The 27195-nt window shown below is 34.1% G+C and overlaps 1 protein-coding gene across 1 annotated transcript; it reads right to left on the reverse strand.

Moving 5' to 3' along the window:
• On the reverse strand, positions 1 to 27195 carry LOC137401613 (hepatic sodium/bile acid cotransporter-like). The gene is made up of 10 exons (XM_068088048.1): positions 27087 to 27195; positions 26421 to 26587; positions 13683 to 13815; positions 12846 to 12997; positions 11475 to 11594; positions 10242 to 10413; positions 6982 to 7169; positions 6038 to 6214; positions 1524 to 1706; positions 1 to 504 (listed from the first exon to the last, which is right to left on the reverse strand). Exons 1-10 carry the CDS (start codon positions 27154 to 27156, stop codon positions 352 to 354), a joined length of 1515 nt encoding a protein of 504 aa, XP_067944149.1. The 5' UTR covers positions 27157 to 27195; the 3' UTR covers positions 1 to 351.

Consider the following 27195-nt stretch of genomic DNA (forward strand, 5'->3'; position numbering starts at 1 on the left):
ATAAAAAACTTTATTGTTTATTTTTAGGAGTAAACATACTAATAAAGCAGGTCAAAATATAGTACAGGCAACAGAAAAGTAGAAGAGCCCATTTTTGCATAGCATTTCAAAACTGGCATGATTGTGTTTCTCCCTAAATGTATTATAACTATCTAATCTCTCAAACTAAACATAGACCGTTAGCTGCAACAAGGAGATAGAGATATGATTTGTTGCTGCAGCCCAGTTTAAATCCAAAAATGAGTTACACAGTTCTTCTGAGTTTGTAAAGTCTCTGAGAATTATTTTATGCTTTATACTCAAAATTTCTAAACTTTTTTAAAAATATACAGCTACTAAACATCTAATATACTATGAGTTCAATGGTTTAAGTTCTATGTCATAGTTAGATTCTGTTGGACATGCGCTCTCCAGTATTTTCTCCTCTCCATTTTCCAAGTCAAATTTCTCATCCATAATGGAGCTATCTGGAAGGCTTTTCTCTTCGTCTGTATATTTTTGATTCTAGAAAATCATACATATAATAAAGTATTACGTGCGTGTACAAAAAAGGTTCAACAGAGTTTGTCAGCTAGTTTACTAAAGAAAACCTTTTTTGCGCATAATTAAATATTTTGAAAAAACTAATAAAATAAAAAACTAATATTTGGCGATTGCAAACTTCAGTTGTCATAATTTTGGAACCAGAAAATTTATAAAATATATTTTGATACCAGTTTAATCAGTATAATATTTCACCAGGTGATGCAATAAAAACAATTCTAAAAATGCTATTCAGAATGTGCTCAGGCATTTGTTCGGCCTACCCTTACTACCATGAGCAACAACCTGAACGTATTCCAAGTCAAAAGGGTTATTGCTATTACCATATTTTACAACATTATTTTTATTATCATTAAAAATGAAATAATCACAGTCTGTAAGACTATTATGTAATAATTACCAGAAATCAATCAATCTACAATATGTGAAACCTTGGTAGTCCCAATGTATTTGACACCACTGGTCATTGCGAAGAAGAAATCGTGATAAAAAATTAGCATCTGGGCCAAGCGAAACTCAGCTCATCCTAATCTATAAACATGTTTTCTATTGGCTCAACACATTCAGAAAATTGTTTTTTTTTCATTTAGGCTCAGATTCAATAGTCTAATTAATAAAGAACTTTGTAATCAGAAAACAAACATTGTAAGAACCCTATTGAAGCCGCACTACCAGATTCTTGACCATATGCAAATGCTGTACAGTGTGGCACTACTCCACTGATGATACGCTACGGATTAAATAGAATAAAAAGAGAGGTCTACTGAAACCTATATGTACATGTAGCTACTGAGCAATGCTAGACTAAAGGAGAATGTCTTAATTAGATATGGCAGATAGCCAAATTAAATGATTTATCTATTCACTAAACTATGAATAGTTTTAAAAAGCTTGATTGGCCGACAATGACATTTGTATTATTTTATTACTTTTGGTGAACATATATCTAGTAAGCGGATAACATAAAAATAAACACCAACCTTGTTTAAAAGTTTCTTTTTGAGTTGATATAGTGGGAGGATAATGTAGAATGGCCAGCCAGCTACTACGGTGGATGCTATAGGTAAAATAAGTGCGAGGTCGTTATCCGGTTGTCCTGAGACTGACATCACAACCAGAACACAAACTGCTGCACTCTGCATTCCAGTCTCTATAGAGATTGTCTAAAATATAAAAAAGTAACAATTAATTAAAGTCTATAAAGATACTTGGTCTAGTTTGAAGATAGCAAGTTTAGTTCAAAAAATAACAGATTCGTAAAAGCTCAATTCTATTTATAAAACTTTATTTATCCATTTATAATAGTGAATAGTATTATTAACTAATTTTTAATAATTTTAATGACATCATAAAAAACATTTTATATTACTTATACTAATAATTATTATTACTTATCAGTAGTGTTACTAATACCATTTTACTCACTTATTATTATATATGAAACTCAAGTTTGTTATAATGCTATTCAACTTTGAATGAAAATATTTAACTACAAGCCATAAGGCTTATTATTATTACTATAGCTATTTCTTTTTCTTTACAGTCAGCTGAGGTGGCTAAGGCTGTCTATGGTTGTGGCTGGCATATAATAGCCAATCTCTAATCAGCTTGATTACAAGCAGTCATCTGCCATGAGTTAGTATTGATCTGTCTCGATTTTAAATTCCTCTTTGGTACATCATTATAGCGGTGTCTAGGCCTTCTTAAATAATACTATAATATATTATTTCATAACAATATGAAATGAAATGATTTTTATATTTACTTTTCATTTTACTTGTTATTTTCAATAAGCCATTTTGAAACATCTGTGGCAATCATTTGAAAATTTTATCTTTTCTATTAAAGTTATTGACAATGTCATAATATTTGTGCATATTTTTAAACTATTTTGGTGAGCTGAAGCTTTAGTAAGCAATAAAAAGGATTATTGGTTTTGTGATCTGGCTGATACTGGCTGTTACTATTATAATACCTAAATATTTTAGTAGATTGTATCAGAAAGCATTGGTATGTTTTGCTATTCTATATTGTTTTTAGGTTTGACATCACGTGATTGACAGGATGTTTCAAGATCAAAATCAACAAAACTTGATCGTGATTAAATGCTCAGAAGAAAAATATGAGCAAAAATATGTCACTAGTTGTTATTGTCCCTAGAGCGGGTATTGGCTATTGCGTTCAAGTTGCAACATTAAACCTTTCTATTCTGTCAGGCTTTTTGCAACTATTGGCGTCATCGCTTCACTTTTGCTTGATATGAGCATTTTAACTGCAATCAAGTTTTATCAGTTTTAATCTGTAAACATCCTGGCAGTCCGATCACCTCAAACATCATAAGCAATCGCAGATAATAAAAAGATACCTATACTTTCTGATACAATCTACCAAAATGATGTAAAAGTTCATCTTTAGCCAAAACATAAATGCGGAACATTTTTGTATTATTCATGCAAAGTGCTGGTTTACAGGTTTCATAAATAACACTTATCAAAATAATTCTGTAAAGCATTTATATGATATTATCAAAACATTTTAATCTGGTGTCAAAGCTACTAATTAGACACACAAAAGCATCACACGACAAAATAATCTGTTAGGTTTTTAACCTGCCAGTCATTTTGGTTTGTCCAGCATCTATAGAACAAAATATAATTTTAAATTTACTACGAGCTGGAGTCATAGAGCTACCCAACATAACTTAGTTTTGCTTTGTGATCAATTGTCTGCTTCTGAAGATATCAAACTACTCGTTGCAAAAAGCTTTTAGTACAACTGCAATGATGAACTAATTTTATAGAATTTTTTAAAGGGTGCAGGCAGATAAACAGAAAAAAACAGGTATAAAAAATAAAGCGCTTCAAAACATTTAAATGGCTGATAGGCTAGGAAGTAGTATGAATTTTTCTGCAGGTAAAAATGTGATGGTAGGCATCACCAGGTAATGCTTCTTGTTTAATTTCCTTTAGTAAAGCTGCGAGGCTTCAAAAAGTGTATCATTGAGATGACTCAACATCAAAACATTTTTATGCACATTTGATCTATCCTGATATATGCTGATATATCCTGATATATCACAATATATCCTGATATATCAGGATATATCCTGATATATCAGGATATATCCTGATCTATCCTGATCTATCCTGATCTATCCTGATCTATCTTGATCTATCTTGATCTATCCTGATCCAACTTCCTGATCCTTGTCATTTGACTCTCGAGTTACCCATTCACTATCGTATGTTTATGAATGCCATCTGACACATCAAATCATTGCTTGACTTGATATTTCACTATTTAGTTAGCGTGTTTTAATTATTTGCTTTGATTGCTCATTGTGTCATAATCTCACATTGCAAATTGAAAATCTCATTATTTCAAAAGGAAAGCCTGCACTATAATAATTGCGCTGCCTAAACATTGACGATTTTAGTAAAAACATTTTTGGCTTTTATAAAAGAGTCTACATCCTGTGAAAGGTTTTAAGAAAGTAGAAGCTACTCGGCATAAAATTCAAGTACTGCTACATTTTTTATAGTTTGATGATGGTTTGTTCTAAAAGAGACTACATACTAGTAATATTGAATAATTCATGTGGAAACAGTAACACATCGGTTCTGTTGTACAGATAAAGTGAATTCAGAGTTGTGTGCACGTGGAGTTACCTTCTAATAAGTGTTTTAATAGAAATTCATTTGTCGCAGATTAACTTGGGCGCTTTGTTAAAGTGATAAAGCACTTTATGCTAAAGGTCATAGCGGCCAACTCTTGTCTTCCTTACCAGCACTCTTTTGAAATAGAACTACCGAAGTTTCTAAATGTTTAAAATTGAAAGCTTGAGCGGCGTTCTTTTGCGCATCATTAGGAAGTGAGGTTAAAATTTTGCTGAAAGGAAAACTTGCTTGGTTTGAGGTTTTTTGTCGTTTCCATCATTCAGATGACGAGAACTTGCAGATTGACTGCATCATAAAAACATCGTGTATGCGGTTAGTCATCCTGTGCATGCTACTAGTTGCTAGCTCATTCTAAAGAGATAACCAGACAGCAACCATTACAAGGCAGCTAACATCAGAGCTAGAGGGGACAAGTTGAGGTGGTGGAAGCATAGATGCTGAATTTATTTTATTCACAAAGAACTGAAGGCCACACTTAGTTCATCGAGTTGGTATGGACATACACAACGTAAAATTGTTTTCAATAAGTGATCAGTTCCATCACAATTCAGAATAGAAAATAGGTCAAATTATTATAATACAAAAACTGCTAGAATTATATTAACTTTTTTAATTTAGATCTAATGTTGCAACTCCTTTCAATCTTAGGTTAAAAATGAACTTACAAAAGACTTTAATAGATTTTATCAAAAAGTATCAGTAGTTTTATCTTTGTGATTGTTTTTATCTTTTGATGTCTCAGGTGATTTGAATATAAAAATGTTTCAAAATTGAAATCAATAAAACTTGATTGCAATTGAAACTCTCAGAAGAAAAATATGGGCAAAATGATATCACTAGTTGCTATCGCAGCTATAGTTGATATCGCAGCTATAGTTGCTATCGCAGCTATAGTTGACATCACTAGTTGATATCGCAGCTATAGTTGATATCGGCTAACACATATATGGTGCAGCATTACATGTCTCTATCCTGTCGAACTTTTGAGAGATGTCATAATCACATTTTCACTCGATCAGAGAGTTTTAACCAATAAAATGTAATAAATACTACAATACTATTATAATATACTAGATAAAATAATGCTAGCGGTTAACAAAAAGAGTAGGTGCTATTGTTTGGTGACGTTCTCATTGATTTTAGCACAAGTTCTTCAAAACAAAAAGCAGGCTGCTCAAAGTTTTCAGTTTTATTTTTTGCAATTATTTTTTAATAAAGATGGCCTCTATTTAAAGAAATTATTCTGTTCGAAAATGTATCTATCTAACTGTCTGTTAGCTTGTAATTTTGAAATTTGTCTTTGTCCTCGGAAGAAGCGAAGCAAGCTGTGTTTAACAATAGCTGCAGATTGAAGAAAAATAATGGCATTTCAATCAGCTGTAAATTTCTTCAACTAAAATCTTTACTTCACCATATTTGTATCTGAGAAAACATCTATTTGGAGACAGTTTTGGGTAGAAAAGGTATTTTTTGAAGGTTTTGCAATCAATGAAAGTCAGTTATAAAGAACCAAGGCTACTGGTACAGATTCTAATCTTTAGTTTACCGTTTTCATATTATATAGCGGAGGTTTAATGTCAAAACTCATAGATCACGCACAAAAACCATTTGAAATGAGAAAAATAAAAGAGATGAAAGTTGTCATATAAAGCAAATAAAAGCAAACATACTAGTCGATGTGACCACATTTAAGGAACACCAGCTCATGGATTTTAGAAAATATCCCAGTTGATATTGACAGTTTGAAGGGGTAAATTATGTGTAAGGGTAAAAGATTGCATATTTCATCTAAAACATAAACAGCTGATTTGAATTACCTTTATAAGAGGCCAGGGAAAGCGACAGAGCCAAGCAATCAGGCCCCCAAAGATGTATCCACCATAAGGAAGGCAGCAAGCGGATACGATGAGCTCTAGGTCCCAATTTACAAATATGTAAAACTTTACATATATGACGAGGGTGAGGAAGGTCAAAAGGGCAACGGTGAACAGCACCTACAAAGTACAATGCTTGGTCATGTTTCTATTATGACTTTTTGCTACTTGTGAGTGAGTGCGCAACTCCTTGGAGATCATGTACAATGTCCTATTAGCTTACTGCAAGCAGAGGCTGGTTTTTGTCATTTATTAAGATTTATTTATTCAATTACCAACACAAACTTCTTTTCTCAAAATTGTCACATTTAGTAGTTAAAAAGCTATTTTTAATCATGTTTCTAACTTTTATTGATATGCATGGTTGGCGTAATTTGAAAATTTACAATTTATACTTATTCCGATATATAGTACATATTTACCTAAATATATACAGTCAGTATATACTTACCTAAATATCAATATATGCTTATCTAAATATACAGTGAGTATTTACCCTAATTGATCACTGACAGAAACTAATCAATAAATATAATTTTTTATATATCAGAGTTTTATTTTTCGACATTTATTCCACTATGATCATGGACATTTTGCTTGTTGAAGGTTTGGGCATCAAAATTTTGGTGGCCGACATTTGGCCAGTCAAAATTTAGTAATTCTCACTTTTTCTGCACATTCCACCCAATATATACTTAGAAAATAATGTATATGATTGCTTAAAATACATCACAACTTCGACTTCAAGCTTTACAAAGCCAAAAATACAGGTATAAAAGAATATTAGACAATGCTATTCCTTGATTTGAGTTTGAACAATGAGTGAGATGCTAGCCAATCATTAGGACCCAGTCATATATGGCAATAGTTCTGTTTTCTGTACTTACATTGAGCCATCTTTTGATCGCCAGTGCAACCCTTGGAAGTTTGTACTTTATAAGTACGCCGACTGCCAGAGGAACGACAATTAACGCCAGACTTTGAAGGATGTTCAAGAATGGTATTTGTACTTTTTCTACTCCTTCGTCTGCTGGAATGGTAGCTCCAAGAGTGTACAACCACAGCGGTAGCATTCCTAAAAGTACTTCTTGATATGAAGTTTGATATGAAGTGATAAAAAACAGTTATCTCATGATTTGAAGCTTTTGGACATTTTTATTTAAAGCACTGTCAAAAACTAACTTGAATGAACATTATTTTCTAAAACAAATATTCTCATCATATAAGCAAATATTGTATGTGAGCATTGTAGTTGTTTGTGTTTACAGATTATTTATTTAAATTATATTACAGCATAGTTGCATAAGAGTACACAGTTATACTATTGAGACAGCCAAAGAGTTTTTGAAGCGGAAAAGGAGCTTGCCAATGTTACAGAGACGAAAATAATGAGAGCTGCATGCAATGCAGCTTCTTACATATATGGTTTGTGGGTTACTAACACATCTTAAATTGGAATAAAGGGTGATAAAAAGATGAAAAAGTACCTATCATTGAGTGGAGTGCATAAAAGTGTTTATTTAGACCAGTCCATTTTGTAAAACTGTAAATACTTTTCTACAGGCAGATTTTAAGGATATGTGACCAACACGGTGCTAGCCAATGAGCGAACTTAATAAATGGTTTTCTAATGCACCAAAAGCGTTTGTTAAAAAGAAATTGATTGTTTATTATGACATACAAACTTTTAATTAGTCCTACAGAGCACAAGCATTAGTTTTTGTTGATGAATCGTCACATATGGTTTGTCTACTCAGAATAAAACAACTTATAACGCACATTCTTTCTAGCACACTTGTCAAATTGTCATCAATCAATTCAAAGTAGAATTACTTACTTCTCTCATTGTTTCTGCTTAAACGTACTCATCATATAAATGTATTCTAAAAAACTGCAGCTGCTAGCAAATAAGACATCTATAAAATATGTTGTCGCTATTATATACCATGGCAGAATAACAAATACAATGTTTTTGAGACAGGTTTTTACGAAAAACAGGGGAACTCAAAGATAATTTCATTTACTATCAATATTTGTAATAAAGTAAAAAGTAGTGCTGTGTGTGGGTGATAAGACCAATAGAATTTGCGGGTTTATCTTCTCTCGAGTCTCGGGTCATAGAAATGTTGAGCATTTCGATCTTGCGGGATCGGGTTTTGACTTGCGAGTTTGGGTTTTGTTGCACGGGCCCATTGTTGAGTAAAGTGGACAAAAATTCGGTCTATTGCGTCCTGCGCTCTAAAGACTGTTAACGCTGCGAGCACGAATGTTGGTCGATAGAAATCGATAAAAATTAATAAATAAATTGAATAGAAATATAATTGCATTGTAAACTTTAAGATATGTTAGATGTTTAAAATTATTAGACATAAAACCGTATCAACAAATCCGATGCCCGAAAAACCTGTTGGCAATGAAGTACTCGTACCAAGCACTACTAGATTCTCGACACTCGAAAAACTCAAACGGAAGTCTAAACTTGTTGGTCAAGAAGTACTCGTGCCCATCACTAGTATAAGGTATTAACTATATCTCACCAAAACATGTGCATGGCTAAACGAAAAGAAAATGTTTGCTTCTCTGCAAAACCAAATTTGGCATCCCAAAATCATAATGTGGTAGCCAGTGAAACTGTCCCCGTGTGAATTTGTCCAGATGCAGATTTTGTGTCAATGCGCATAGATTACAAATAAGAATGAATAAGATGGACACTAGCTAGAGTGAACTAATTTATTGAGAATATTTTGACAGGATTTGTATGCTTAGGTGTGGTGGAGGAGCCGACGTGTGCCAAGGCCATAGCCAGCTGCCTAGCCGACATTGGGGCCAAAATCTCGACCGAGCCAAGCTTGAGCTTGGCAAAAGACACAACCACCGATTAGGCTTTGAGTCAGCTGAAGGTTGGCTGGCGAGACCGACATGCCACCAATGAAGCGGAGCCAATCAAAGACAAAGAATACAAGAAGGGTGCCTGAAGCGACAATAAGCAGAGATCTCTGACAGTCTTTGGCATGCTGTTCAGTGTACATGCACACTTTGAATTGCTTGTATGCTAATATTTATTAACAAACATAGATTTTTTATTGCTTTGTATTCAATAGTTTTGATACTTGTAGAGCAGAAAAGGTACCACAACAGTTTACTTTACAAAGGGTTAAAAACCTTATAGTTTTCAAAATTACTATGTTTCTGAAGCTACAATATATAAGTACCCCTTAAAACAGCTATCAATTCTTTGTTTTCAATTCAATTATACTTTTTTTAAACTAATGTATCAATTTCTATAGTTTGTCTTTTTCTATAATATTCAAATATAATTTTAGAGACAATAGTAAAAACTCATATTTAATTTTCTGAATTTTTTGATCAAGTTTACTTTATAATGATTTTATTAAATTGCTATATTCTATTCACTTGACAAGTTGTTACTTATAAAATGTCCAAGCTTCACTTGTTTTTATAATAGCTTCATCAGGTGTGCCTAAATTCTAGCGCTATTTCAGTTTCACAAAGCAATAGTTAAAACAACAGGTGGGTGCGCTGAATAAAAATTATTTTACAACATATTTTAGAGACAAGCTGATTTCTGAGTTTTAACAAAAATATACATAATTTGGTCAATGATGCTTAAGATGCTTGCTTTTATATACAAAATCTGAGTCTAACAACAGCCAAGTTGAAAAAAAAACAAAAAAAATTGTGTTCAGTTGGTTTTTTTGTGTTTTTTTCAGTGTTTTTGATGTATGTACTTCAAATAAAGTTTAACCAATCAGAAGCCTGATTTGAAATTAATGTAGACTTACATGTATGTAGAATTTATGTAGTTATTTTATGTTCAGATGTTATGCGGCAAATTTAAGTATCTTTATTTATAAAGTTTTGTTCTTGCATCGACAAGACTTCAAACATTGGGGTTATCTTATCTTTCTCAATGGAACGATTCTCAATCTTTCTCTTCAGATTGACTGCAATTACTTAGCAGCTAATGTCCCTGATAATTTCTGATGCTTTACCTCATGTATTATGTTTGTATTACTATCACAATTACGGTTTGTTATTATTATTATTACTGTAGTTAATTTTTATTGCTTTCATTATTATTATCTTATTGAAAATCAAACTTTAAATGAATTTTGCTACTGCCTACCGAGAGACACAATAGTGCTGAGAGTTGTCATGGTAACGCTGAGTGAAAGATCTCCGTTGGCAAGTTTTGCATAAATGTTGCTTGTTCCACCACCGGGAGAACAACCAAGAGTGAAGAATCCAAGAGCTTTGCCACCAGTGTATCCCATCAACCAGATTATTCCATAGGCTATCTATAAACACATATAGTATACCTACATATTAGCAATTAGGATCAAGGTGTGTCTGTGCAGGGATAAAATCCAGTCCTGCATCAAAGTTCAGTAATGACATACATGTGGAGTGTTTGGTCAAGCAGGTATTATTATCAAATTGAGACAGATTTGGTTAAGCAAATCAATTTAGCTGTAAATGCAAGAAATGAAATTATATCAATGTGCTGAGTTGCCGTGAATTAATTTCATTCCTTTATTAAATGAAATTAGTTGGAATTAATTTGATTTATTCTTATTTATGGTTTAGCAGCTATGAATTAGCTTGCATTTATTCAACATATTTTTAAAGAGTTACGCTCTTTTGCTCTGGCTAGAATTTTTGTTTAGATAATTCTTTAGTCATATTTCGATATTTGTTCTATTTTAGCAATTAAAATTATCATCTAAAATAAGTATGATATTTTCCTTTTGCCAAACTGAATGAAAACCAATGCTGCAACACAAAAGCATTAAAAAATCAGCTGATCAAACTGCCTCTCGAGGGTTAGTTAGGCTAAAGGCTGGTTCACACTAAATCGCTACGTGTCGGCTTTGTTCTCACAGCAAATATTTGTCGATTATTAGCAGTGCAAACCAATGACATTGTTGAGGCAATGTGGATATGTCGAGAAAGAATGCAGCGTCAAACCTTGGCAATAGTTTACCGAGCGTTTACAACGGTCTGTGCAGTGGGCTCCACTTTGACAACGGCGATTGGTCACCGCAGATTTTTTTACTTTTTGAAAGTTGTTGTGAGACTAGTATTCCATTGTTTCCGTCACTCCGTTGTATCATGAGAACACTATGCTGCGGGATATTTACTGATGAAAATGCTGATGAGTTTGTGATAATGCAAACACTGCTATTACAAATGATCATCAAAGCATGTTGTGTCTAACACCGACCCACAGCGATATAATGTGAACAAGTTGGTAGCGCTAAAAACTTGAGTTCAGAAAGAGATACCTCATTCTTTCTACAACTATTGTCAACCTGATGATTTCGATTGGACACATTAATAATTGATATTGAAGGCTTACCAAAGGCATAGTGGTAAACTGGGATATGAGGGCTATAATTGGAGCCTTTGGCTTCTTTAGGTGCTCCTTGATTGTTTGGAAGTCGAGGTTACTTCCAATTGCAAGCATCACAATGGTGACCTGATAAAAGAAAGAGTTTCAGCATTTTCACTTATTCTAGTAAGTTCTTATGACATTTGTGTATTATAGAAATTGTTTACTCAGTAATCAAAACTGACTATTTTCTAACTTTTTTTCTTTTATGTTTTGGTTAATAATTTGTCTTCTAAATCTCTCAAGCGATTAAACTCTAATAAACAAAGATGGACTGTCTTTTTAAATTTTTTTAAGAATTTTTCAAAAAATTTCTAAAGTAATAAAAAATTGAGTATAAGCCGTAGTTTTTATACAATAGTTGACAGTTTGCTAGTGAAAGTGAGAGTATGTACGCACACAACTGTTAGAAATTCCCAAACAATCAGTACCCTGCAATTACGCTACCTAACAAATACAACTATCTTGCATGATCTAACCTTTGTTTTAAATGATTAAAATCTCAAACTAAATGATTATTATTTTATAAATTTGATTAATGCTTTAAAACAGGTACTTATATTATGGTGTCTTAAACTCTGAACTTGAGCTATGAAGCTATTCAATTGATTTTATGTTTATTTTTTTCAGTAATGCCTCTAATTTTACACAATTAAATGCCATTTTTTAAACGAAACATAAAACTTCTAAAAGTGATTGAATGGCAGTAGCAACTTAAAGACAGGACAATAATGATATATATATATATATAAATTTTAGTAATGTATACATATTTTACTAGAAAAAAAAATGCTTGAAGATGTGCAAGTCTCCGTAGATACGCAAGTGTGTTAAAAAAACCTTTTTGTTTTTTTAAACAAACATTGTGGCGATTAGCACGAATATGAAAAGGAAATCTACCGCAGTACTCAAATTTATAGAGTGCCATATTTCACTCACATGTTTCATTCAGATTTTTCACTCATTTAGCAGTCATATTTCCAATAATTTATATAATTAAATGCTTTATGGAAGAGCAAAGTTTTAGCTAGTTACCTTGTGACGTAGATTGGAAACCTGACTAAAAAATTTAACTATTGAGTTTCGAACACCAACACAATCAAGCAGTGTGTAATAGACAATGCTTGGTTTATAGTGCAAAAAGTATTACTAGCATTTCATAAAATTTATCAATCACATTTTAAAAAGTAGCATTTGCCAATGTCATAACAGAAGACAACATTTACCAATGTCATAACAGAAGACAACATTTACTAATGTCATAACAGAAGACAACACTTACCAATGTCATAACAGAAGACAACACTTACCAATGTCATAACAGAAGACAACACTTACCAATGTCATAACAGAAAAGTTATAAGCCGTGTCCACTATTCTGCGAGGTCGTATCGACCGCAAAAGAACAGATCCTATATAAAATATTTCATCATCGTTTATTTGTCGAGCATAGAGTTCTAGTCTGGAGTAGCCAATGTACACAGCTTCACCTGTTCAAACAATTATTATAAAAGTATTTACTAAAAGTTTATTTAAGGAAGCAGCAAACACTGAAAGTTAAGGATGATGTTGGCGAGGATGTGTATTTTCAACCAGTTGTTTTCTGACGTTGTCTATTCATTTTGGTTTTGAACAAAAATACATTAGCTAAGTTTTCAATCTTTCAGTTTGTAAATGTAGATAATCAACTCGGATGTAGTTGGTTACTTTGACAGAAAAAACGACTTGTTATATTAAACAGAGGAATGGTATTTTCAGCTCAAGACGTTAGAAGTCATATGTAACGCTGATGAGAAAACAGTAAGGTTTGTCTCTTCCTGCTACGTTTTTGATTAAGACAATTCACTCTAATTCTAAGGCTATGACTAATATACAAGCAGTTACATGATATGATTAGTAATACTGAAGTTAACAAGCCGCGATTACTCCAACAATAAAGCAAGTTGACAATTTAGAAAAAACTCTGCGGTCCCCAATAAAAGAAGCTGGCCACGTATAAACGAGTAATCTGTATTGATGGATCATGCTACGATTTTCAAAATGGCTTTATGTAGGCCTAAAACCCCTAGCAGAATCAGGTTTTTTTTAGCAAAAGTGCTGAAATGTCTGATACATGTTAATTCAAAGTTGGTTCATCATGAACTTCGCACACAGGTTAACCTTAGAAGGACTCACTCTGAAATGAGACATTGTAGCAGGTTTCAGCAGGTTGTGTGCTTGATGAGTTGTATATGCCATCTGAAGAGGTAGAGTTTGTGGTTATGTTTGAAATTATTCTCTCTCGACATAAAGTGATAAGAGGTTCACCCTGCAATATATATGGAGAAATGTCCCACTAAAAATAGTCAATCAACAGTAGAAAATTATCAAGCTACGGTGTTGCCCTAATCTACCAAATGGCTCTTATCAAAGTAACACCAAATTGGCTGTCAGACGATTAGCTTTCTAGCTAATATGAAAGGCCAGATATACGTGTAGCTTTCTAGCTAAGCTCACATATTAAGAACAAATTTGCTATTCTGTTATTCACAAAGTATTTTGTGATTTATGTAAGTTATTAGTAGTTTTGTATATAAGAGGCTTATCTAGAACACGTCCGGTTTTGTACTTTGAGCAATAAACCTTGAAGGTTTAGGCGCAACAGAAAAGTTTACCTAGAAGTTTTGAGGTTTTTATTAAGTAATCATATGTACTGCAAAACAGGCTACAGTTAGTGGTATATAGGCAGGCATATTGCCTATGTAAGACGTATTTTACTGCAATATACATGTATGTTCATGTTAATAAGTATTGTAGGCCTACAATATTGGTTCTCTGATAGCACTTGCTGTTGTCAAGCAGTGCCAACATATTGTACATCAAAAAGTACATATGAAATTTGTGAGCATTTTCGAGAAGGAAAGTTTTTATGCCCTGACCAAGTAGGTTCTGTTTTTGGCTTTTTTTAAATTTGCCTGAGAATGTATGAGAAAATCGGCAGCAAAATCAAATTATCAAAATAGTGTTGATGATCAAGGTGCTCCAATCATTAGCATTAGTATGGCATGTTTCTTTCATAACTGACAGTGCTTGGATTACTTCACATCATAAAGGTTAGGTGGTTTTAGCACAGACTACTAGCCTCTCTAGCCTTTTGATTTCATAGGTCAGAGAAAGGATACCATTACATCTGAGGAAAGTGAGGTTAAAGAGCTGTCAAGGAACCTTGTGATCTACTATACAGGTGTAATCGATGTGCTGGTGGTTTGAAGCAGGTATAAGCCCCTTTAAAGGTTTACTTGCAACAAAATTCACATTCCAGTTATTTGGTATGAAAAGGTGCACACTGTCTTACTCTGCTTTGTTGTGGTGCAAAATGTGTGGAAATCTGATAACAAGCTCTAACAAGCTCAAAAACGAACAGTCAAATGCAGCCATCATAAAAATGCCGTAGGTTGGAACTCCTTTATTTCGATGGTGCACTCAACTCGACGTGGTTATTGTTTTGACACCTGATATTATTACGTGAATTGAAAGACCAATAAAAGGCTCAATATAAAACGTCTCGTAGCACTAGTTTAAGACGACGAACACTTTGCGTTCTACCGGAAAGCCTGTATCAAATATAAATGCTCACTACTTTAGAGTTTTATTTCAGCCTGGTCTAATCATATAGTCGTACCCTGATCATGTGACCCGTACTTCCCGCCAAATAGCACAAACAACTTCTACTGCATTTTTGGCTATCACAGTTGACCAACAGGCTCATCAGTTTTATCAGAGGATGATATTCACTCCGAGCTAAAGTTTAAAAAATGGAACAACTTTTTACAGTTGGGTTTGAAATATCAGTGCTCAAAGTGACAGCATTACAATGATGATGAAATAGATGGTTTTTTTGAATGTGTGAAGTATATTTGTGAAAATTGTAAACAGAAGCCATCGTGTTCACCTATCGATTCCAACCTATGGCGGTTTTGTGATGGCTGCAATTAACTGTACATTTTCAAGCTTTTAAGAGCTTGTAACTACATTTCCACATATTTTGCACCTACAACACGGCAGAGTAAGACATGGTGAATCTTTGGATACCAAATAACTGTGATGTGACTTTTGTTACATGTCAACCTTCAACGGGGCTCCAGCTCGGTTTTATGCAATTCAACATGTCATTCACCCTTTTGACACGTCTTAGCAGGCCTTGAACCAATGACCCAGTGGGGAAGTTCAGTGTGCTAATCACTATACCATTACACCACTCGATTTCTAGTCCAAGAAATTTATAACACTTGCAGTTATAACATAAACCTATGTCAAGTTAAATGGTTTCTGAATGCTTCATAGCTTTATTGTTCAAATATATTGTCTTTAGCTAGGTTGAGAATCAACGTGCTTAGCGTAGCGCACCAGAAACAGGTAATACTGCAGATTTTCTAGTGTATATCTTGACTGATTCAATGTAAACGTTTTACTATAATAAAAACCGTGACAGTCCATCTGTTTGAACCCACTGGTCGGTGTCGGAAAAATGGTTGCATCATCTGAGATTGAAACTTTCAAACTTTGTTGATAACACCTGCGGTAATAGACCGCCTTATCATATTTCATAATGATATTTCATAAGATAGTTGTTACACCTGACCACACATGCTAAACTTTAATATAACAAGAAAATGGCAATTCATTGTTTGAACTTTTGTCCCTGTTGTAGTTGTGCTGGCCATGGGGAAGTAAAGTGACTTTTTGAAAGATGCAGTAATAATAATTGTAATTAAAGAATAGTAGCTACTAAAACATAAACAAAGAGATAAACTTTTTAATGCGTGCTAATAATGGTAAGCAAAAAAATTGTAAAACCTAACCTAAAAATAACCTAAGCATTCTGCAAAGCCCATTGATGATGACATCATTATACCGGATAGTAATTGTTTGCTCAGGGTGATGTTCTCAGCTTTGTGACAATGAAAGCATCAAACCTTGAAAGATTCTTTGTAGGTCAGAATAAACAGCTTTATCAGCTAGTAAGAATCACGCTCTAGAAATTACGAGTCTATTAAGTTGCATTCCATTGTGTTTTATCGATGATCTAGTTTTGTGTAGTGAAAGCATAGCTTTGAATAGAAGCTTAGACGTTTGGACTTGTTATGGATATGCAGGCATTACATAATGCTCAGGTAACAGGCAGTTCAAAATATTCTGGGAAAGGTGCGTGTGAATGCCGAGATGAAAAAGCTAGAAACATTGATTGTGATAATCATATTTTAGAATTCATGAGAACGGATCACAAAAGCGTCACGAGTAAACTTTTTTGTTGCAGACCCGAACCCGAGTTGAGTGCATCTTTTCATGTGCTCTCTACCTTCTAGCCTCTATTTAGTGAGAGCTAATAAACTATGTTTATATGTGATTAGTAAAGGTGAAAAATTATGATAGAAGAATATGATGTGCTCAATGCGTTGTAAGCAAACCAAAATAGCAAGTCAGGTATTTTAAAATCATCCCACAGGAACTGGACTTGAAGTTTCGCTTTAATAACTTGATTTAGCAAAGGATAGTTTTTATGACAGAAAATATGTGGGGCAATTGTAAAGGTTTTTCACTCCAGCAACTAAAATGATCTAGCTAAAGTTTCTACTCTTTCAATAGACCAATTATGCAGATCATTGCTCACAAAATGTTATTCCACCCATGCATATTCTTAAATATTTCTGCTCATGACTTTGTAACGAAACAGGCATTTTCCTTCGCAAAAAGTAGTTACTTTTGCAGTGGAGACAATTAAAGGCTAACTTGTTCTGGCATCTACAACCTAAATTATTTACTTTAATCAAAATGCAAAAAACAAACTTTTAAAGCGGTTTGCAAACTTCTGTGGTGAAATCTTCATGGTTTTAAAATTAAGACACATTTTTTTTAGCTAAGTTAGCATAAAGAGCTTTATTCTGCAATTTTCTTATGACATTTGAAACTTAAAACTAATACCATGCCAAACAAAAAGCACAGTCAATAACAAGCACGCTTCCTTGTCATTATCAGGAGATATACATGGGAGAAAATAATGGTTATATTAGCTTACAATTCTTTAGTATCATGTTGACCCGATGTAAAAGTGAGCTGTCTAAGAACATGTTTACAATTATGGTGTTCACTTTAGCTGCAATGCATTCCTTGGCATCCATTACTATACTAGGCTTTCAAAAGATAAATCTAGGTCAGTAATTCAGCAATTTCATTGCAAGCTTGATAGAAATTCTTAAACGCCTATGATTCACGGGGTGACACTTGAAACCTCTTTATCGTTTGTTTTTCTTGTGAAGTAAAAGTGTCTGCAAGACTCTTGTTGATTAGAGGCAAAGTTTTATTTTAGTGGATTAATATTACTGTAAGTAGGGCGCAAAATAGCATTCTATACCAAACGTTCTATGCTTTTTAAGATGTGTAAATTCACCATTTAAAGAGTGCATTCATTTAGTGCAGTTTGTATTTCTTTCACAGTTTTAATAATGTTTTTCTTTGAAATTATGTTGAATTAGCTAAGATTATAACGTGAACTATTTAAAATAGTACCCTTGACAATTCCCTGCACCTTGAGAGATCGTTATAAGTTATCATTATATATGCATAATTATCCAATCAAATGGTAAGGTTGTTGAGTAGTGTCGTGGTTGGTGCGCTGGTCTGTAAACTGAAGTGCCCAAGTTCAATTCCTGTGTGAGGTGACCTTTTTTTGTAAATGCTGTTACCACGGTTTCAGTCAAACCAACGGTGGGTAAAGCTTTTATTATAGTAAAGATTGATTCAATTTGTCTGCTAAATCACAATAGGAAAGGCTAACTTATCATTCTCAATTGCGTGAGTCCGTGTGTCCGTGTGTCCGTGTGTTCGTGTGTCCAGTTATAGCGACAAAGTTAGTAGATCAAAAAATCCGACGAGCACTAAATAGGAACTTGGATCCTCCAGTTTCTCAAACAGGCATTTACCCAGTACACTTCATTGTCTTACTTGCTATACTAAGTAATAAATTTTGCACACTAAGCAATTTTGCACTAAACATTTCAGCTATCATTATACTAGCACTATGCTAGAATTGTTGGCCAGAAGAAAAATACTTAAACTCACATGGGCAGCATGACTATTTTCATCAGTATAGAGCTGTAGTCGGCACTGCAGTTGGTTTAGTATGAATTACACAGAAATAAACGCAGCACACAGAAATAAACACAGTACCCAGAAATAAATAAACGCCTTCAGTTAAGAGTTGGATTGGTGGATGTTATATATGTTGAGTAAAAATAAATTTTCTGTAGCAAAACTTTTTGCTACTCCTACAACGTCAGGCATTCAGTAGTAGCTTATTTTTCGACAGCTCTGTGTTTTGCTAGACATTGTTATTTCTAAATAGACATTTGAAATACAGTGCACCCTCGAGATACGATTACCCTGATATACGATTTTTTCACCTTACGAAGTCAAACATTGTGATATCTTCACCTCGCTATACGAATTTTATTTCACCATACGAATTTGAGAAAAGTTTCGCCCGAGTTAAAATTTGGCCGTTGGTGTGCTCATAACACACGTCGAAATAAAAAAGACACCAAAATATAGTTTGCCGAAAACATTCTTAGAACGTTTAGAAGAGACACGATTATCGACTTCTCTCATGACCGCGTGGAAAATTTTATGTAAAATACACAAGCGAGAGCAAATATTCATTTGTAGCGTTATCATAGCTTTTACTATAAACTTTTAAGTCAGCATACGTATATAACTACAACTATCTACATTTAATTTGTTATCTATGGAATCTGAGACCGATACAAACGTTACAAAACAAAGGAAAAATGATTTCTATGTCAACAAAGTTGGATGTCGTAAATAAGAAGAAGGAACCCGTATTATTAACATTGTAAAGGAATATGATCGCAACCAATCAGCATTTGCAATTATTATTAAAACAAGAACTCCATTAAGCAAGCACAAGAAAGAGCTTCCGGCTGAAGATTTGAATGAGCTAGGTCGTGCACGCGATCAGCATTCAAAAGGAGCAACCATTTAGTAAAGGCGAGGATGTGGAAGATACAGAAAATTCCAGATTCGCAGAAATATTTCAAGTGTTCAATTTACTGATATGGACTGGTACATTAAAACAATGCATGTATAATATATATTATTTATCTCTTGTGTGGCATGTTTTTCATATTTTATTCATTTTGTTTCCTTTTGATTTTATGTTATATTTTCTTGTTTAACCATGTCTTTGCATGTGGGATTGTTATCTTCTACGTGAATATAATTCATCGTATGTATGTAACTCATAGAACTAGCTACTTAAGATAGTTGACGCATCCACATTACTTTTTGGAACTTGCTAAAGCCCTGTCCCCCCATAGGGTATAAATACGTACAAACTTTGTATGTGGGGTTACATCGATTCTTGTGCACATTTCATACAAGACAAACTACCGTACTACATTCTTTGGATCCTTTTACAAGCGCTAGCTAGCAATTTTCTGCATTGCACCATCAATTCTTTCGTAGAAAAACTGGACAGGAATGGACAACTTCTTTTAGCCTGCTAAAAAATTCCAATTCATTACGTTTTAAATTTATTTTAAAGTGTACAGCACCATAAATAGCATTGATACGTATTTGCCTCCTCTCTGCTTTACCCGCTACATGTACCAGCTAAAGCCATGTTACTCCAAAGGTATGTACGTCCAGTATAGAAAACAATTTTATTTTTCTTTTCGGTAGCCATTAAATGGTCAAGTGTGCGAGAGGCCGCCTTCTATAACTGCATCGCTCGGCCTTATTGAATTAGGTTGAAAAAGGTTTCAACCAGATAGGCTAAAGTTTATAGTGAAAGTGAAGATAGGAACTGCTGAAGGATAAGATTTCGTAATAAAAAGTTGAAATTCAGTAAAATAGTTCAAAATACATACTAAAACTTAGTTTTAAGTGTAGGCATAGCAAGCTAAACTTGAAGCGAATTCAAAGATTATGTTATGCGTACCTTTTGAAGGCAAGAACTCCTTACCGTACGTACTACATTTGGTACACACATAATTTTGTGTTTTATTGCAGATCATAACCATTACAATACATTAAATACAATACAGTTACTGTAGGTAACTATAATTACTAAAGTTAACATACTATTTTGTTGCTAATTGTCAATATGTACACATTTTTATTTAAAAAAATTGACGATTTTCACCAGGGTGTTTGCATTGTATAATTACAATGGTCTCTATACCCCCATATACGAATTTTTCACCATACGATGCCAACCCTGGAACGAATTAACATCGTATCTCAAGGGTGCACTGTAGTTGTAATGAAACCTCTGACGTTCCGTAAGTTCATGCAAGGAATTCCTCAAGAATGTACATCTGGTCTAGTCAGGCATTAGCAATATACCACTCACAGACCAATCAGTAAAAGCTGTTTTGGCTCAAATATACATTCTTTTATTGAACTCTCATGCCTACCACTAAACCAGAACCGTGCAAAGCTTTTATCTCTACTAAGCTATGATAAGCACCAGCAAAAATGACAGCATGAAAAGTCTGTTTTAGTCTTATATAAGTTCTCTCAAATTTGCTGATCAGTAGCCTAAATCTTTGAAAATGTTATGTTTGATTGTGATCAGCTTACCTTAGAGCAACGAGCAAAAAGCAAAGCTCCTTACACCACCAGCTTACCAGCATTACAGATAAACTTGCACATACTTTTAGTAGATTTTATCAAGTAGGCCTATCGTTATTTTTGCATCATTTGCGATTGTTTTTGGTGTTTGAGGTGATCTGAATGCCAGAATGTTTAAAGATTAAAATTGACACAGCTCGATCAAGATTAAAATGCTCAGATCTAAAGTTGCAAAGGGATCGACAGAATAGAGACGCTCAACGCTGCAATTTGAACTAGCTGACACTATCTAAAGCAATGTTATCAACTAGTAACGTCTTTTCGACAAGTTTTATTAGCATTTTAACTGCAATCAATTTTTTTTTATTTTAATCTTGAAACATCCTAGCAGTCAGATCAATTCAAAGATCAATAACAAGGACAAATGATAGAAAAATATCAATACTTTCTGATAAAATCTACTAAAAATTTGTACCATTTATTGTTAAAGAGGAGACAATTTTTATTAACAAGACTCCAATTACTAAGTGCCCATTCAGCGATTGGGTAAACACATCCCAAATGGCGTTGCAATGTCATCATGTCGCGCTCATTCTGCGGTGATTTTTAGTCATTTTTGTAAGCAAAACTCCTTCTTAGTGCGCTCGTCATTGTGCCATAGAAATAGTCTTAGCGGCCAACAGCATCACACTTGTGTGCATGCATAGGTCTTGCTTTCCTGTTGCATAATATGCAGACATTTTTGTTGTTGACCAAAGGCGCGTACAATCATCACTCTACTATGGCGTCCTTTGGAAACACAATCTGCTTGTCAATGCAGCGTAGCGCTTTTGAGGTGTTGCTATACTGTTGCTGTAGGAAGTATAAGAGCTTTCATTCATTCCTAGAGTGAAGCTTCATCAGTCGATTGCATTTTGTCATTTTGTAACAACAAAATATGATATGCCTTTTTTATGATTAAACAAAAAGGAGGCAACAGCCGTAAATGGTAAGCTTTCAAAGTTACATTTTATGGACAGCTCAAGCCTTTATTCTTTTAGAAAACGTAAAATTTTTTTAGAAGTTTGAGAAAGAATCTAACAGCTTTATCATTAGATAGTATTTGACTAGGCGCCCAAATCTCACCAATTCAATATGTAATTTGTGTTTGTTGCTTTTCTCAAGGTATCAAATAGTTTTACCAAAAGTTTCTAAGAGTTGGCTATTGTACTGAAAGTTGGAAATTGACCAGCATATCTTTCGTTACTAAGTATTTTGAAGTCATGGTTGCGTTTGCTCACTTTTAAGCCCGTGCGTGACACAAATTTATGTAAACTCGCCAGTAATTGAGTTTCGTGAAAAGCATTTCACTGCACGTGTTCGCGGGACTTACGAAATAGAATACCTTGTAAGGGACATATTGTAATTGCATACAGATTAAGGTCACGTTCTTTTGCACTTTTCTAGACTATAGTTATTAAATGCAAGCCACATGCGTGATACAAAGATTGATCGTTTCATAACTCCGGCGACGTCTTGGATTCTTGCCAATTTTATAGGTCTTTGTGTTTTTCATGCTTGCTTGTATTGTTAGTTTCAGCCTAAGCGTAGACACATCGATGGTTTGCATAGCAACAAACAATATGCTCCGTTTACTGAATTTGCCTACAATGTTTTGTTTGAACAAACGCCTTTCGGGTACAGTTTTAAAATGTGCATATTTATGTGAATTACACAACTGCATGCACACTTTTGGTCAACACTTTGCCACCATCAAATAATTAAAAGACAAATAGCTCATTGAAATATCAGAACTTTTTCATGGAGAGTTTTGGTAAAAGATTTTGGAAGACACAAAAGCTCTTATGTGTATAGAATCGCTAGCGAAAATAGTAGCATATCAATCATCTAATAGCTGCCTGTTCAGCATCTAGCCAGACGGTGCCATGTCTTAAAATAGACCTGTGAAAAATTCGTAACAAAAACCTCTGATGTTCTGTATTTTGTGCAAAGAATTTCTCAAGAATGTACCTTTGGTCTAGTTAGGTATTAGCCATGAATCAGTCGCATATCTGTCAGTAAAAGTTCTTTTGGCACGAATATAAAAAAAATTGCCGTTGATCCCTTCGTACTACTCGCTTACCCATCTCCTTTCAACAAATCAGCCAAATAGCAGTTATGCAAGCACAATTATATTGTTATACAAGGTTGAAAGATGTGGTTACCTAACTATCCAGTAATGCTGGTAATATTTTATATGGAGAGAAATGACTGTTATAGACAGTGTATGCTATTCAATGCGTTTAGCTGCTTGGAGTCCCACTAGTTATTGCCGAGAAAAGTTAAAAACTAGCTGTATGTACATAACTCTGAGCTTCAGAAGACCTAAAATCATGACCTAAGCCTGGTTTCCATATACGCCGCAAGCACAAGATAGCAGGGCAATCGGTGGTTTAATGGGAACCTAGACCCAGTAGTCAACAAAGGTGTTCAGTGCTGTTAAACTTTCACAAAGAGCCGCACACCAAACCTTCCTGAAACGTAGCATACAGGTGAAGGTCAGCACTTTCAAAATGGCAAGGCAAGCTGATCATCAGTGAGACAGCTTTATGTGAATCTAAGCCACCGAGCCTAGCGCCGCCAGTGTTTTGCTGTATGAGATTACCGCCAGGGTCTCGCAGCCGATATGGGAACCACGCTTAACAGAGGAGCACTTTTGTAGCATTCCCAACTTTAATCTTGTCTTAAACCTTAATTTCTCACAAACAGTTACATAAATTCTGTTCTTAAATAATTGAACCTGTCACGGTCAAGTCGCTTTGTCATAGTCAAGGCTTTTCAACTCATTTTAACCTAATCTCTTGTGGGAATGAGCTCTTTCATATAAACTATGTAAATTTGTATCAAAATCTTTTTTGTCGGCATTGGGCTTTGTTTGTTAATCAGGGGCAGAGCCAAGGCATTTCACCATCTTTGTGTTTTTTTAAAAGGATCATTGAACCATTCAAAAATGTTCAAAAACATTTTGTGCATGCTACTTGACCTATTAAATGTTTTGTTGTAAAATGGAGCGCGCAGGGTTTGACTTTTCAGGCGCTATAAAGAAATTTTATTATGGAAATAAGCTTGCACAAAGTTTTGGTAGATTTTATCAGAAAGTGTAGTTATTTTTCTTTTATTTCTGATTGTTTTTGATTTTTGAGGTAATCTAACTACCAGGATGTTTTAGTATTGAAATTGACAAAACTTGATCGGTATTAAAATGCTCAGATAAAAAAAGTGTGATTATGACGTCTCTAGTTGCAAAAAACAACAAAGTAAAGACACGTCACGTCGGAATTTGAATTTGATAACTAATGTCAACTATAGCAACAATAATAACTATACTATAACTATAACTATAATAAAATTACATACAAAATGATGTGACTATAGTCACATCATTTTGTATGTAATTTCCTTTTGAACATTTTTCCGTGATCAAGTTTTGTCAATTTTAATTTCAGACCACCCTGACAGTCAGATCACCTCAAACATACAAAACAATCGCATATGATAGAAAAAAACTGATACTTTTTGATAAAATATACTAAAATGATGTGTGAGTGTTCATCTCTAATCAGAGACAACTAATAAACAGAGTAATTGTACATATTAGTGAGTTTCACACAATCATTCATCACCAGATGAAAGATCTAGATTTGTGAGAATTTCCTCCAAAATAGAGCCTACGGTATATTTGGCTTGAATTAAAAATAAAAATTGTAGTGCATTCTTTGACAGCGCAGCAACATAACGCAATTTACACTCAAACAGCCCCCAGTTTTTGGTGTTACAGCAATAACTAGCTATGAAATAAGTTCAGTTCTAAAATTTTGTGCAAGGGCTTGTCAGGCACCAAAGGTACAGCTCTACATTAACTCTAGTTGAAGAAAACCAGTGATATAACCACCAAATTTCAGCGAGTTAGTAAATCTAAATATTCTGTTTACAATTATGCCGGCAGTTTCCGGAGCTCGGGAGAGTGAACCTACTCAGGCAAGCTATCACATATGTGTGGGAGCTCCTTATCTCAAGTGAATCATAGCTTGATCTCCATTTTATCTTCACTCGCGTTGGTTAACAGAGACTTAATCCACAAGTAAATACATGAGGGTTGTTTTACTCAACACAGGCATAATATGCATTTGGCTAATTATCTTGGCTAATTATCTCAGCGCCTGGGTGCTTAAAATTTCTCAAGTAGGACATGATGAGTTTTTAAAAACAGGAATCAAACCTACATGCTGTCAGCATCATATCTGAACATGTTCCACTAAAAACTAATATTCAAGTATGTTATTCTCAGACGAAAAGTGCCTATAATAAAAGTAACACAGGTGTACGTAGTGTCAAGTTCAGCACACAGTTCCAGTTAGTTTGTTGGGCTTGTAAAGGTCTTATTCTGAGCGGTGACATACTACCAAGTATTATTAATGACCTAGTCAATCTTGCTTGCAAAAAAATTATTTTTTGCAAGCAAGCACAATTTTTTGATCAGCAGAAGCTGTTCAAAGTCGAACTTGAGCAAAGATTTTAGTGATTTTCATCAAAAAGTATCAATATTTTTCTATCATTCGTGATTGTTTTAATTTTTGAGCTGATTTGATGGCAAGATGTTTCAATAGTAAAATTGATAAACCTTCATCGTGATTAAAATGCTCAGATCAAGTAAAATGTGACTATAACTTCTATAGTTGCAAACAGACTGACATGGTAAAAACGAGGAACGCTCCAACCTGGACGCAATAGCCGATATCAACTAGCACATCGATAACAACTAGTGACATCATTTTGCATGTATTTTTCTTCTGAGTTTTTTAATTGCGATCGATTTTAGTCTTGAAACATCCTGGCAATCAGACTGCCTCAAACACCATAAGCAAAAGCAAATGGTAAAAAGGTACCGATACTTTCTGACAGAATTAACAAAGATTTTGTGTAAGTTCATCTTTAACAATGGTTCTGCCTGTCAAATTTATCTAATAAGCTGTGAAATCACTGCCTAGTTGCTTAACTGGCTGCTATCCAACATACGGGCAGTGAGTGTTTACTAGCGGGATTCTTTCACTATGGCAACACTCTTCGCCAAAAGTATTACATAAGCAGTCCATAGTTAAAACTTATATTTTTAAGAGTAACCTGTATCAAATACGTACGATATGTATCAGCTTTGTTTCTATATTATATAACCAAACCAAGTTTTCGGAGCTGCATTAAAAATAGATCAAGCTTTTGGAATGGTTCTTATGGAACAATTTTTACCTCGAGATGTACCACATCCTCTTTTGTGTTCTTTATGTTTATAGAGAAGTTGCCAATGGCCTTTTCTGCATAGACAAGCAGAGAATTTGACATTGGCTCTAGCCCATAATAGATGGTGAGAAGGTTGTCTTCAGAGGAGATAAGTCGAAATGGGCTGGTAAAGTTTTCTAAAAAGAAAAACAACTGTTATTGACAATGTATTCTATTTAATGTGTTGTTTTGCATGAAACAAAAGCTCTTATTACAAATATAAGTTTAAGGCTAGCTGTTAAAATTTTTTATGGAATATTTAATCATCATGGTTATAAAAACATATTGAGTAGTAAACCTGTTTTAACTTTCGTAATGTTTATTCCTCCAATGCATAAAATTAGGAAGTAAGAAACAAAAATATTTTCCTACTTGGCGGTAGTGCTTGGTGGTTAGTGTCTCTCTAACGGATGCAGGTAAAACCCATTACACTATTCTCACAGTATTTGGTATACCTGCTGTTATCAAGCATCAATGTAACATATCAAAGTTCATCGTTACTCAGGGTAACTCTAGCAAATCTGCAGCTTACAAATGTTTAAGCAGATGCAATGCATTGAATGACTTTCCAATCCATAGAAAGCCTGTCCTAAAAACTGGGCACATAAAGTTCAAGTAAACAAAAGTTTTACTTACGATATTGCTGTTGATCTGCACAAAATGCCAGTTTTAGGCAGAAGGCTACATATACGTACAGTATATTCATGACTCTCTCCGAAATAAGACTTGCTTATTAAACTACCTG

Source organism: Watersipora subatra, chromosome 8, assembly GCF_963576615.1.
Source record: "Watersipora subatra chromosome 8, tzWatSuba1.1, whole genome shotgun sequence".
Classification (NCBI taxonomy): domain Eukaryota; kingdom Metazoa; phylum Bryozoa; class Gymnolaemata; order Cheilostomatida; family Watersiporidae; genus Watersipora; species Watersipora subatra.

Coding starts and splice junctions, on each gene's coding strand:
- LOC137401613 (XM_068088048.1), bottom strand. CDS start 27,156: ATGAATATACTGTACGTATATGTAGCCTTCTGCCTAAAACTGGCATTT. Junction 13,816..26,420: donor AGGATGTGGTACATCTCGAG/GTAAAAATTGTT, acceptor TATATATTGCAG/GGTGAACCTCTTATCACTTT. Junction 12,998..13,682: donor CTACAATGTCTCATTTCAGA/GTGAGTCCTTCT, acceptor TTGTTTGAACAG/GTGAAGCTGTGTACATTGGC.